Source organism: Chenopodium album, chromosome 25 (assembly GCF_948465745.1).
Source record: "Chenopodium album chromosome 25, dcCheAlbu1.1, whole genome shotgun sequence".
Taxonomy (NCBI): Eukaryota; Viridiplantae; Streptophyta; class Magnoliopsida; order Caryophyllales; family Amaranthaceae; genus Chenopodium; species Chenopodium album.
Genome location: NC_137858.1, coordinates 34,654,346 through 34,667,205, shown reverse-complemented (window position 1 = coordinate 34,667,205; position 12,860 = coordinate 34,654,346). Strand labels below are relative to the sequence as shown.

At 36.8% G+C, this 12,860-nt stretch overlaps 1 protein-coding gene and 1 pseudogene across 1 annotated transcript; both read left to right on the top strand.

Annotated features, from left to right (window-relative positions):
• Positions 1-159: 159 nt before the first annotated feature.
• Positions 160-947, top strand: LOC145615075 (calmodulin-like protein 30 pseudogene; annotated as a pseudogene).
• A 1,295-nt stretch (positions 948-2,242) lies between these two features.
• Positions 2,243-12,840, top strand: LOC145614765 (uncharacterized). The gene is made up of 15 exons (XM_081669830.1): positions 2,243-2,447; positions 3,181-3,524; positions 3,663-3,783; positions 3,975-4,092; positions 4,639-4,727; positions 5,339-5,407; positions 6,777-6,845; positions 6,950-7,030; positions 7,106-7,225; positions 7,337-7,411; positions 7,787-7,867; positions 10,497-10,570; positions 10,658-10,718; positions 11,133-11,188; positions 12,277-12,840. The coding sequence occupies exons 1-15, from the start codon at positions 2,352-2,354 to the stop codon at positions 12,359-12,361; spliced, it is 1,539 nt and encodes a 512-aa protein (XP_081525956.1). The 5' UTR covers positions 2,243-2,351; the 3' UTR covers positions 12,362-12,840.
• The last annotated feature ends 20 nt before the right edge of the window (positions 12,841-12,860 follow it).

The window sequence follows — 12,860 nt, the reverse complement described above, 5'->3', positions numbered from 1 at the left end:
TGTTTCTTCAACTATCTCTTGTCCACCCCATTTGATGTTCTCTATTCCCCGGTAGCTTTCAACTTTTTAAGGAATATAGAAGCATGGAATAGCATCTTATATTCCTATATATACATAATTTAGGTGCATGAATGTTTATGTATTATTCCTGTCTACAGATTTTAGCATCAGAATATTTTTATCGCCATACTTCTTGAAAGTTTGTATTATAAAGGACATCGTTAGTCTGATTCTATCTTCCATCCTTCTTAGTTTACAATCATGTCTTCTGTGAAATTCCTCGATTTTCAGTATGGCAAAAGCAAGTTCTCAAAGAACTCGAAGCATTTGTTTTCCTTCAGCAACAAGCAGTATTCTAACATCTTACCAGTTTTTCTGCCAAGCACGGATGAAATGCGTCAGGTGTTTGATAGATTTGACAAAAATAAAGATGGGAAGATATCGCAAGAAGAGTACAAGGCTATACTCCGAGCCATGGGGAAGGATGAAAGTGTGGTGAGAGAAGTCGGTAAGATATTTCAAGTAGCTGACTCGAACAAAGATGGGTACATTGACTTCAAAGAGTTCATGGCGTTGCACAAAGATGGAGGTGGTGTTAGGACTATGGACATAAGGAATGCGTTTCGAGTGTTTGATTTGGATGAAGATGGGAAGATAAGTGCAGAGGAGGTGCATGAAATGCTGAAGAGGCTAGGAGAAAGATGTACGCTCGCAGATTGCAAGAACATGGTAAAAGCAGCCGATACCGATGGTGATGGTTTCATAAATATGAATGAGTTTATAATTATGATGACTCGTAATATGACTCGTTATTAGACATATTCCAAGAAGACACTAAAGAATGTTATCAAATTTGTCTTACTAAGTTTTTATTAATGTGATGTCATATTATGATTGTAACTATACTTCATTAACATTTAAGAAGACTTATTATATGCTTATTTAAATTCTAAAGTTGTTTTTAGATTGGCATACTGCATACATGCTTTTTAATTATCTTGTTACTCCCTCTATAAGTGTCCTACAATGACATATGACACGCATGTCGATGCAAAACTTCGACTAATAATATCTTCAAGCTTTATTTATTCTTATCACAAACAATGATCAAATTATGTGTACAGAATAGTGTCAAAGTCCCCGGTGAGGCACTTAAGAAAAACAGTGTATGTCTCTTTCTTTATATCGTACAGTTTCTTATGACAATTCAAGTTAGCCAACCCCAAATCATTTTGGGACTAATTCTTTGTTATTCGTGTATGCTTTTTTTTTTTTTTTTTGAGGAATTTTGCTTAGGGATCTGCTTTCTATATTCAAATTGAAGACATTATGCATAAACCTAATCCCCAATTTGCAATGTAGGAGCCAATTATGAGAAAGAGAAGTGTAAAGTCAATAATTAAATATCACGAAAGCATAATTCACGATTAATTCATTGGAGAATGTTTTACCATGTTCGTTGCACTTTTTGTAAACAACTACTATTTAAGTTTTTTTTTTTTTAATTTTTTTTTTGTAAAACAACTACCACTATTTGAAAATTTGTTTGAAGACCACTACCATCTAACGGTAACTAGGGGTGAGCAAAAATTCAGGATACCCTGATCTAGAACTGAAACCTGTTCGGAACCGCAGGTTCCAAACCGGAACCTGTTGATCAGGTTTCAGTTCCGGGTAATAAAATTAGGAACCTGTTGCAACAGGTTCCGGTTCCGAGTAATAAAATTTCGGACCTAGAACCTGTAGGGTACCTTGTTAGTACATGTTCCCTATAGGGTACATGAAACCGGAACCTATATGGTATTAAATATTCTAGACAATTAGTGTTGGTTTGTTATATTTGAAGTAGTTTACTAAAGTTGTAAGCTTTTATTGTGAACATCCATTTTTTAAAATATAGAATTGTCACAATTTATCAAGTAACTATTAAGCTTACTTTGAAAGACAGGGCAGGTTCCGATTCCCAATTCTTAGGAACCTGTTACAATAGGTTCCGGTTCCTATTTTCAGGAACCTGTTGCAACAGGTTCCAGTTCCGGGTACCGATATTTTTACAGGTACTCTGCTACGCTCAACCCCTAACGGTAACTATTAAAAAGAACCGTCTTGTAGGGCCCACCTAGACATCATACAATTCAAATCAGATTGTAGAAAAATTCAGATCAAATCAGACAAGAAAAACAAAACATTATTGCCTCAAAATAAAAAAAATAAAAAAATAAAAAAAAATTCACCCGACTTCCTCCTCCTTGTGCCAATTGGGCGGGTGTTTCCCTGGTTCGAGTGGTACCTCCTGCCGCCATTGCAATTCAACAGATTTTCTCTCTCCTCCGTTTTTCTCTTCTCCATCAATGGCGGTCAACAACGCTGACGAGGAGCTCCGCCTGCTCGACGACGTTTTGCGCTCGCTACCACCGGCGGCAGTGAATTATCTCCTAACCCTCCGAGTACGAATTTTTCATACTCTTTAATATGAATTCCTTGATATGATTTAGCTGTATTATTGCAATCATCTCAATTGTTAACTTTCACTAATAATTGATGAATTATGTCAATTTTTTGAAGTGAAAAAACTTTATTTTCGAAGAGAATATAGAAAAACATTGATTGTAGAAAATACTTCATATTGCAATTGATTTTATGTTCTGGCAATATTGTATTTTGGAATTAGTATATTTAACTTCAATGTGATTAAATTTGTTTGGACATTAGTTTACATTATACGAAGTATATGAGTATTGCATTGATGATATGATTAGTGTATTGCACTGATGATGTGATTAGTGTACTGCAATTGATTTTATGTTCTCACATTATTTCATTTTAGAAATAGTCTATTTAATTATGATTTGATGAAATTTGTTTGGACATTAGTATACATTATACAAGAGTATTGCATTATTGAAGTGATTGGTGTAGGGTTATGCTAAATATGTGTCAGCGAATTGAGTTCCCGTGTACATTATTAACTTACCGCGAATTAGGTAGCTCTGGGTTAGTGATAGATTGGCATTGTTTTTGTTGTCACATTGGTATTTAGGAGGAGAAGATTTTATGTAAGTGTGTTTTTTCTTCCAATTTTAATAATTTCTTTGAACCTTCAAATTTCTATGTCCTATTTATCTGAATATGTCATGTATTTGCCAATAATAAATTAGTGATATATGGCGGTACTTGCAGGTCTGTCCTCAGTGTATCCTTCGATTATTTGGAAAATATGGACCAATTTACACCCACTATTCCCGTATCTCTACTATATTGTCGGAAGTCGTTGCTCATCAGCCTAGCTCTGATGACCCTGTGTTGAAAAAGTCTGCCAATGAGGATGGTATTTGCAGTGTTTGTTTTGGGATTCTGCAGTATGTTTGTGTGGATGAGAAACAAGCATTGGTGAACAGGGGTTGTGCCAATGACTTTGCTGCATTAATCTATGAACTGGTGAAAAAGGAAGGTCATCAAGCAGATAGCTTTTCTCTTGAAGTCTCTATACCACCAGTAATCGCGGAGAACGAAAATGCTGTTAGGTTATCAGTCTAACTGGCTCTAGTTGACATTTCATCATTATATGGTTTCTAAATGAAACTGGCTCTTCACTTTCATTTACGATCTTATGCATAAACCTTTCAGATTATGTGTATTTAGTTGTTTTTATTGATGTGTAGGCTATCTATGAAACAGAAGTACAGTTCTGAGGAATGGTTTCAAGAAATGCTCCAGTCTGAAGCCATTTCAGTCAAGGATTCCCTGAAGCTATCTATAATAGAGCCTCTTGAAACGTTGTTGGTAAGTAGGACTCCTCTGTTAGGTGACCTTATATAATTCGAAGCATTGTGTTCTTAGTTATGTCTTTAAAAGTTTGTATTTTTGTAGCCAAAATTTTAATTTGATTTTAATGCTAGTTTTATAAAAGAACATCAAAAGAAATATATATTTCTCTACCAAGGTTCCCATGCTTAAGCTGTGAGGTTGCACAGGGTGTCAAATCTGGTTCAAGCTCTTTACGTGTTCGGTTGACTTATACATCTTCTGAAATGCCATTAAAGACTGATAATGGAAAAGAAAATAACCAAGGCAACAAGAAGCGGAAAACAGGCAAGTTCATACTTTTCTATTCATTTCTTCTCTACATCTGTTTGCATTTTGTTGTTGTCTCTAAAAGTGGCTACCTTTTGAGCTGTCAAGGTGAGAATGAAGCTTGGAGGTTATGTGTGCGCGCACGCGCTTGCGTGTGCGTGTGCGTGCGTGCATGTGTGTGTGTGTGTGTGTGTGTGTGTGTGTGTGTGTATGTCTCTAAAAGTGGCTACCTTTTGAGCTGTCAAGGTGAGAATGAAGCTTGGAGGTTATGTGTGCGCGCACGCGCTTGCGTGTGCGTGCGTGCGTGCGTGTGTGTGAGTGCGCGCGCGCGCGAGTGTGCGTGTGTGTGTGTGTGTTGTTGTTGTTGTTGTTGTTGGTGGTGGTGGTATTTGCCTAGGCCTTTGAAGATCGAACACTGAGGATCACATTAATATTTGCTGAATGGCATCATTTGCTGCATGTAAACCAAATATTTATCGTCATTGGCTCATTGCTATTGTTTTCATGGAATACTTCGTGATCACTTGTGCCTTCAATATTGAAATAGTCTATATGTTGGAACAGGAAGGTCTGAAACTGCTGAGAATGATTTTGGTTTGAAGCAATGTGCAAACAATTTGCTAGAAGCAAAACCCTTCAGGCCATCGGAGAAGGTGAATGTTTTTCTTTCGTATTCACACTTGATGGTATATGTGTATGTTGCTTGGTATTCAATCAAAAAATGGTCAGAGTGCTTGTATTCAGTCTCTTCCAGTATGGACTTGTTTTATGTTACTTTTCCTGCTTGTTGTAGCATGTGTCTCACTCGAGGCATAACACACTAAATGACTTGAGCTCAGCCTTTCATTTTCTTTTGTCATATGACCAACATCCAATTAATGTAGCAGATTCAGAAGGAAAAGCATTGTTACAAAATTGCTGCCAGTTTTAATTGGACTTAAAAACTGAAGTTGACATCAGGCATAAATGCATTACCTTTGAGGTTAACATTGTCTTACTGTCTGAGCTGTTATGCTTACAATTTCTTTTATATACCTGAGTTTCCGGTCTCTGGTGGTGCCTAGAAATAGATAAACTCATACCCAAATTTTTATAGGAGGAGAAATTATGACTGTTCTAGAGGGTGCATGAGACTTTGAAAACTTGTGCGTGGGTGGACCTGTTTCTTTTTAGATCTGGTGTATGTGTATTATAGACAATTATTTCAATGCCCTAGTTTATTTTCAGAATTTAGGAAAATAACATGTTTTCTTTCTAACCTTAGATATCAGCTTGCAGCTTGGAGGTTCTTTGCTCCAGTTCACCTATCTATATTGGTGGTAGATACTTGAAGGTATAATACTAATTTGCATATCTCAAACTTTTGGTATCATTAAAAATTTAGCATCTGAATCTTTTCATTTTGGTTTCTTGGTTTTATTCTTCATATACATAATGCCTTGCTTAAGTTGAGGCTTAAAAAATACAGCCTAAGCCAAAACAAATGAAAACAGCATTTATTGGATTCTTCACCAGCTAGATAATCTGTGTAGTCATTAAGATTTTTAGAGAAAAATTAGTCTTATTACCATATGTCTCTACAATTAATATTAAGGCTACAAGATAACCCAATTACGCATATCAGATGTCACTCATTAGCCTAATGAAATTTTTGTGTGAATATGATAATATCAATGCTATTGTCTTGACAAATTACTTTTTACGCAATCCACCAAGGCCGTTTTTTCTTGCTTATGGTTTTAGGTGCGATTAGTGGAGTTTCTAGAATCATATTCTTAACATCTAAACGGATCACATGCATATAAATTATATGAAACATAGAGTGGATTAGAATACAATCTTTGATGCATGATTCCAATGCTACCTTCAACCTCTTGCTTGGAGATTAGAGCCTCTAATGTTGTTCCTCTTTTATTGATCCATTAAGCCCATGGTGTGTTTGCTACAATTGGTCACTGATTGTGTGACCTCATAGGATCCGGTTAATTAGCAGTGGGCCTAATCTTATTAGTCTACATATCATAATTAGTCTCTAGCAAGACATCATGACCTCCAAATGAACTAAACTTAATTCTTTTCAATGCTATTTGTTATATTTGAATATTGCACACTTTTTCTCAGACAAGTTGGTGTCCTCAATGCAATTACTAAATATGACAAGGTTCATTGAGGAGATAATTAATACACTTATGTAGGTGGTAATTATGATTTATGGACTAAAAGGATAAGGCCCACTACTAATTTCTGAATCCTGTGAGGTCACTCTAAATATCTAGGTATTGGATTACATACAGTGCAGGCGCGCCTCAGTGTATTTGATGTATTTGTAATGGATTTGATGTAGTTTCAATAATGCCTCAATGTATTTGCAGTAATTTCTTTATAATACTTATATGATGAATCTGTCATCTTTATAAGATTTATTCATATATCTAATTGCTTCTCACCTTTCTCACTGGATCCTTTTCATTAGCGGAATATGTCATGGTTACTTTTTGCTTCAGCTCTCATGTCCACATAAAATTATGGTGTCCAGTATATAATCATGAAAGCTATGGCATCCAATCATTGACTACAATTTTATTATGTAATATTGGCTTTAAAGTCTATCTGTGAGTTCATAGTTATGTAGAAGAAGCAGGTTATGTACCTTGACTTCCTTAGTTTGGTGTGGGATTCATGCTTTATACATTGTATTGCAGTACTCTAGAAATGTGAGTCAGTCACGATGGATTATTGATGATGAAAGAATGGGAGAAGCATCTGTTGAGGTACTACCTGGATGGCACTATTTGGCTATATGAAATGTTTACTTTTTTTTACCCCGTGAAGAGTTGACAGCTGATTTATGAAAGCCTTTTGCTGTAATTTCCAGGAGATTGTGGGAAATAGCATTCTTCCGTTGTGCAGGGGCGATAATTACAAGTTTCATGCTGCTGGCAGAGAAGACATTGATGTACTGAGCATGTGAGTTCTTGTGTTTGATGTAACTTTATGAATTACTATTTTTATTTACTCTTGCAAATTTCAGGTCCGAATGTTGGGCTCTGGACGTCCTTTCTTACTTGAAATTCAAAATCCCCGAATGTTGCCATCAGAATTGTCACTAAAAGAGATGGAAATGAAAATTAATAGTTTGGAAGGAAAATTGGTAAGAGAGAACCAAGCTTCTTGTAATGCTGTCAGTTCCTCTATATCATTTTGGTATAGACTTCTTTCGGTTCTGTTTGAGACCTTTGAGTATATCTCATTTGTTACTTAGGTGAAGGTGAAAAACCTTAAAGTTGTTGATGAACAAGTTTGGACCCTAATGCGTGAAGGTGAAGCAGAGAAGCAGGTTATCCTCAGTTAAACCAATTATATATTTTTGAATATAAGATTTTTGTTACTCCTTCCGTCCCTTATTCTCCCTTCATCTCCTTTTGTTGCTTCCACTTTGATAGTGATTATCTTACAAAAATAAATCAAAGTAGGAACATGTTGAGATGTAGGGAGTAAATTGCAATATATTCCTGTTTGGGATGTCCCTATTTAATGCAACATAATAAGTACATCTTTGTCAAGTTTTGTCTCTATTTTTTCCCCTAAAGTTGGGACTCCCACCCATGTACCCGAGTTTTCTGTGCTTTATCTATCACTTTCTATAATCTTTGTCATTTCCCTATTTAACTTGACTCTATAAAAATGTTTCGATACTATTTCTTTTATGCAGAAGCAATATACAGCCCTAGTGTGGATTTCTCGTCAACTTGAGGATAAAGACTTGATGACTTTATCTTTACTTAAAGATTTGGTGAGTTTCTGTTGAATATAATATCACCTCACTTATCATAGATTTATTTATTTTTTTGACAAAGTTGGTTGTTTTACGAGATGTTACATCATATACAGTTGCTTCACAATTTTATTAACTTACACATACATCACTTTAACACCACTGCATTTCCTTGATAGAGGCTCCAGTATTTAGAGAAGGGGGGATTCTATAGATATGAAAATCCTCATATTTTTATCATTGTCATATTCTCTGTGTATAAGTGAGCTACTAATTTATTGGAATGTCAATTACAATGTCTTTGGTTAGCAATAATGGAGGGGAGGGGAGGTGATGGAAGGGAATGAGTGGGCTTGCATTCTCCTTCCCATCCAGTAGTGAAAGGATTTTAGTTTATTAAAAGGGTATGGCAAACGAATCTTTCCAATTCAAAACCTTTGTCACTTCCTCATCCCATATTCATACTCGGGAAAATAGATCAACTATCACTCATTTCCTCCACTTCCTTCTAAATCCATCATCCACACTGTTATCCAGGAAAATTGTTTTGGATAAGTAGCTGCCCCTGAAAAGTACGCTTTTGGATAATGATTGGATGGCTTATTTTTCTGCCACTTAGATAGAAAGCTACATGTACGTTTCCACACATTTAAATGGCCTTAGCTCATCTATTATAAACTTTATTAGCAAGCGCCTTGTCACGGGATGAGTTCAGATCCCCCTATTTCCCTTGCTCAATCCAGGCTAAACTTCCCCATATGCACAAAAAACTAATAAATAGAGGAAACAACATGCAATGGCACTAACCTACCACAAACACATGCATATGTTAGGCATGAGATTGCCTCATATGGGACTTGCTCTGACGGGGCATCGGGGAAATTGCTAGCACGTGACAAGCTCCCCCACCTTAGTCACAAACACCCTTGTGGCGCTTCAGTGCACAACACGTCACTTGGCCGCTCTCGTGAACACAAGTGACTTGTATCCAACACACTCGCCCAACGATTTAGCCAGATGCTAGCACATTTGGGTGCCGTTCCTTAGCACCACTATGAGACTCCTCTTCAAAGCCCTACTTGTTGCCGCTTCTTCGTGTTTCTACAAATCGTCCTTTCCCTGATCGCTCAACATGTTCCCCTTGAATTGGTTATGTCCATGTGTTATTTATGAACATACCCCTTAGCCCCATCGCGAGGGGCTCCCCCATCAGGCTCGCTCGCCTACTCCGATGGCCGACGCAGCATATACGCCGCTTTGAGTGTCCCGCCAAGCACTCCCAACTCTGACAGCCTTTTATACCCATGCCAGGTCGTGGCTGAAGGAATTATGTCTTCGATAAGTGCAATTACTAGATGTATCAAGGATCACTATTATGGAGATAATAAGTTCATTCTATTGGGGCGTCATCCTCTGTTGCTAGACTATGAGAGATGATCTTTGGGCTAGTCAAATGGTCCAAAGCCCTTTAGAATGGATCCTATATTGGTCACACACAAGGGTATTGGGTTAAGCAAGTAAGAGGCCCATTAATGGGCCTCATGAGCAATTAACTAATCATGAATTGGATTGAGCTAGCATAGTTAGATTGGAATTAGGTTTTGGGCTTGTGACATGGGCTCTTATTTAGAGATGAGATCTATAAATAAGATCCATGCCTAGGGTTTGTAAGAAGTAGTCATAATTCACACACTGTGAATTTTGACATCAATGCAACCAATCCCAAAACCCTAATCCTCTCTCCAACTCGCGGCCCTCATCCTCCCCTCACGTCCGTACGGCCGGCCACCCCTTGGTGGCGCGTGTGGTGGTTATCGTGGTGGTTCTTGGTTAGTATGTCTCTCCTCTCCGTTGAAGGTTGATTGAAGCGTTCAGTCACGACTAACTAGCATTAGTGGAGGTCTTAATCTGTGCCCGTGGACCAAGTAGAGGAATCACGCTTGGGGTTCTTTATCTCCCTTTGTTCTTGCTCGATCGCACGTGGAATCACGCTTCAAAGGTACAATTATTTGTGTTTTATGTGTTATGCATTAGATCCTTGGATTAGGTACTGCATGAATATGATTCTTGTTATTTCCGCTGCGTAGTACCTATAAAACCCTACAGTGGCGACTCCCCTGCGTCACAGTTGAGAATGGTGGACCTCCTTGATGGTCTCCTTGATGGTGAATGGAACTTCCCTATTTGAACGATGTTGAAAGATGTTGAGAAGGCTTTGGTACCACATATCACAAGACGAGCACAGATTGCCCATGCGGTGCTTGAATCCCCACTTCCCCATGTGCGCAACAAGCTAATATATAGAGGAAAAAACACACAATGACACTAAACTACACCACAAACACATGCATCAGTAAGACACATAGGCATAACGAGGTTGCCTCATATGGGACTTGTTGCGTATGCATATAACTGATCTATGATGCAGATTGCATATAGTGTATTTTTCATCTTGCTTTTTGTACTGAAGTATGTAAGTGGCTTACTTTTTTATGGGTGTTGTGGATGGAAATGCCTATTATCTGTAGGTCATTATTATGGGACTTGGTTATTGCTATATTCATTCTTAATTTGCCTGAACATTGTCATTGGTCTTTGGTGGTAACTGTGCAACTAATTATAATTTCTCCGTTTTCTTATTGAATAGAAATTATCACAGAGAACCCCAGTGAGGGTACTTCATCGTCGAAGTCCTCTAGAACGTGAAAAGATAATTCATTCGTAAACTCCTGACTCAACTTGGTTTCTTGGTGTTTTTCTCATCCTGAATATCTTCTCCTCTTTTCATATTAATCTTTTTAATAACAGGATAAATATTGAGAAGATGTCCGGAAGTACCCAGTATTTCCTCCTCCATCTCTGCACACAGGTACTTCTCATGGCTATTCATTGACCTATTTGAACTATCAATTTTTTTATTCTTTGATCTGGGAGTCATAAAGGGTAAATCCTTTTCTTTTTATTTTGTTTATTTATTTATTTTTGGCGGATCACTTTTGCACACTTCAAACTTTGTTTGTTGTCAGGGTCTTCAGGGATGCAAGGGTTTAGGTACCCTGGTTTAAAAAATAAATAAATAAAAATATTCAACCCCCCCCCCCCCCCCCCCCCTCCCAGTCTTTAGCACATGTTTTGTCTCTTCTTTTGGATTGTTTATGGGTTTAGCATGCTAGACTATGGTGCAAGTCTAAACAAATATGTCTGAAAATTGCTGTCCAAGTAAAAGGTTATCAGCCTTCTGAACTATAATTTGGATAACAGTAATACAAAGTCTTAATTGTAGGCTGGAACATACATCAAGGAATTTGTCCATGGAGATCTTGGGCGCACTTATCCAAGGTATGCTGATGATTGTCTTCTCTCTTTTTTTAACTTATTTAATCTATGTATAGTTTTCTTGTCTTTCGTTGGATAAATATGTCAACTGTCGGATTCCTTTTCAGCCCAGTTTAAAAATAATTTTCTGCTTGGTAGAGCCGAGATTAGAAGAAATCCTAATACCTAGTACCACTCTCCATATTTTTGTTCTTCCTCTTATCATTTTTTGTAACCCACTTATGCCAGTTTTGGTTAAAACACTTTTTTCCACCTTACTTTATTCACCTTTTTCTTATACTTCATCCACCCTTTTTTCATGCACCCAAATTTTCTTACTTGGTCTTGGGAATCTACAACCAAAAAACCCAAAAAAAAAAATGATGAGGACACGGGGGGTGGGGGTGGGGGGGGGGTGTTGTGGTGGTGGCATTAATTGGAAAAAAAAAGTTATGGGGAGAAATGATCCTGGAATAGACTAAAGTGGCATGTTAGCATTGGGCCAGTTATTATTAATTTACTAGGTTAGACCCCGTGCCATGCACGGAAATTTTTAATAACTAAATTTAAATTTACATATGTGAATATTATGATGGATTATAAAAAAGCCTATTTGTCAAGCAAATCTTTTAAAATATGCATTTGATTGTGGAAGGATACATGCATACAGCAGATATTTTTATTTATGTAAATAAGAAATTTGATTTATATTTAAGTTTATAATTGGCAATAAATATTAGGACGGATCAAATCTTTTATTTATGTATTTGTTTTTTAAATGGATTTTTTTTAAACAAAATTTAAAAATATAATCGACACACCAGGAAATGACACGTGTCATTGCTGGTGTGTCTTTTAGTATATAGTATTGATTATCCATTGGGACAAATGAAAACTGTGATCAAAGCCATCAAAGAATAGGATCAATTATACACAATGGAGCAAATCGTTCTTTTCTTTCTTTCTTTTATATAGTGATACAATGGAGTATTATTTACTTCCAAACTGGATAACCTGGCAGACCGACAGTCATATGCATTTTCTTTCTCTCGAGTTAGACCTTTGCCTCAATGACTGAGATTTGTGTTACGTGTATTTCTATTTTGCTGCAGCCTTGGTTCGATTCTGGGTTGTAGAGCAGAGATTCTCCAGCTTGATGTAACGGATGTGAAGATGGACTGTTTCATGACTGAATGACCAATGAAGAAATGAAGATTTGGTATTCAATTGTTGGAGCAAACTCATTATCTTAAGTATTTCCACAACCAATGGTGACCAGTCAGACCTATTTTAGGAGGCAGAAAAATTTTGGGGTTTAGGGTGACTAAAGGTGCAGTTCTTTATTGTTTTTTTAATTTTTTTTTTTTTTTTTTTTTTTTTTTTTTATTTAAATAGTTATAAAGGATATGGAGTGGAGAACAGATTCCGCAATTTACATACCGTATCTCAGGGTCAGTTGTTCATATGAAATGTATCGATTCCAGAGAGCCCTTGATCACATATGCATAATTGCATATTATATTATCAAAATGCAAAATCTTATGTCTTATTCTTTTCCTTTAAATTGATTGATGATGCAATCTTGGAAACAAAAGAATACAACAAATTACTTCAAATTAATTGCATGTGTCTTCTTCGATCCCTCTCTTTCTCTAAAAAAAAAAAAATGCCACTTGTATAGCTCTTTCGTTGACTG

Excerpts from the sequence above, each read along its gene's own strand:
- LOC145614765 (XM_081669830.1), top strand. The coding sequence starts at position 2,352 with ATGGCGGTCAACAACGCTGACGAGGAGCTCCGCCTGCTCGACGACGTT. Across the intron at positions 5,408-6,776 it reads TTGGTGGTAGATACTTGAAG|TACTCTAGAAATGTGAGTCA; the intron begins GTATAATACTAA and ends ATTGTATTGCAG. Across the intron at positions 10,571-10,657 it reads CGTGAAAAGATAATTCATTC|GATAAATATTGAGAAGATGT; the intron begins GTAAACTCCTGA and ends TTTTAATAACAG.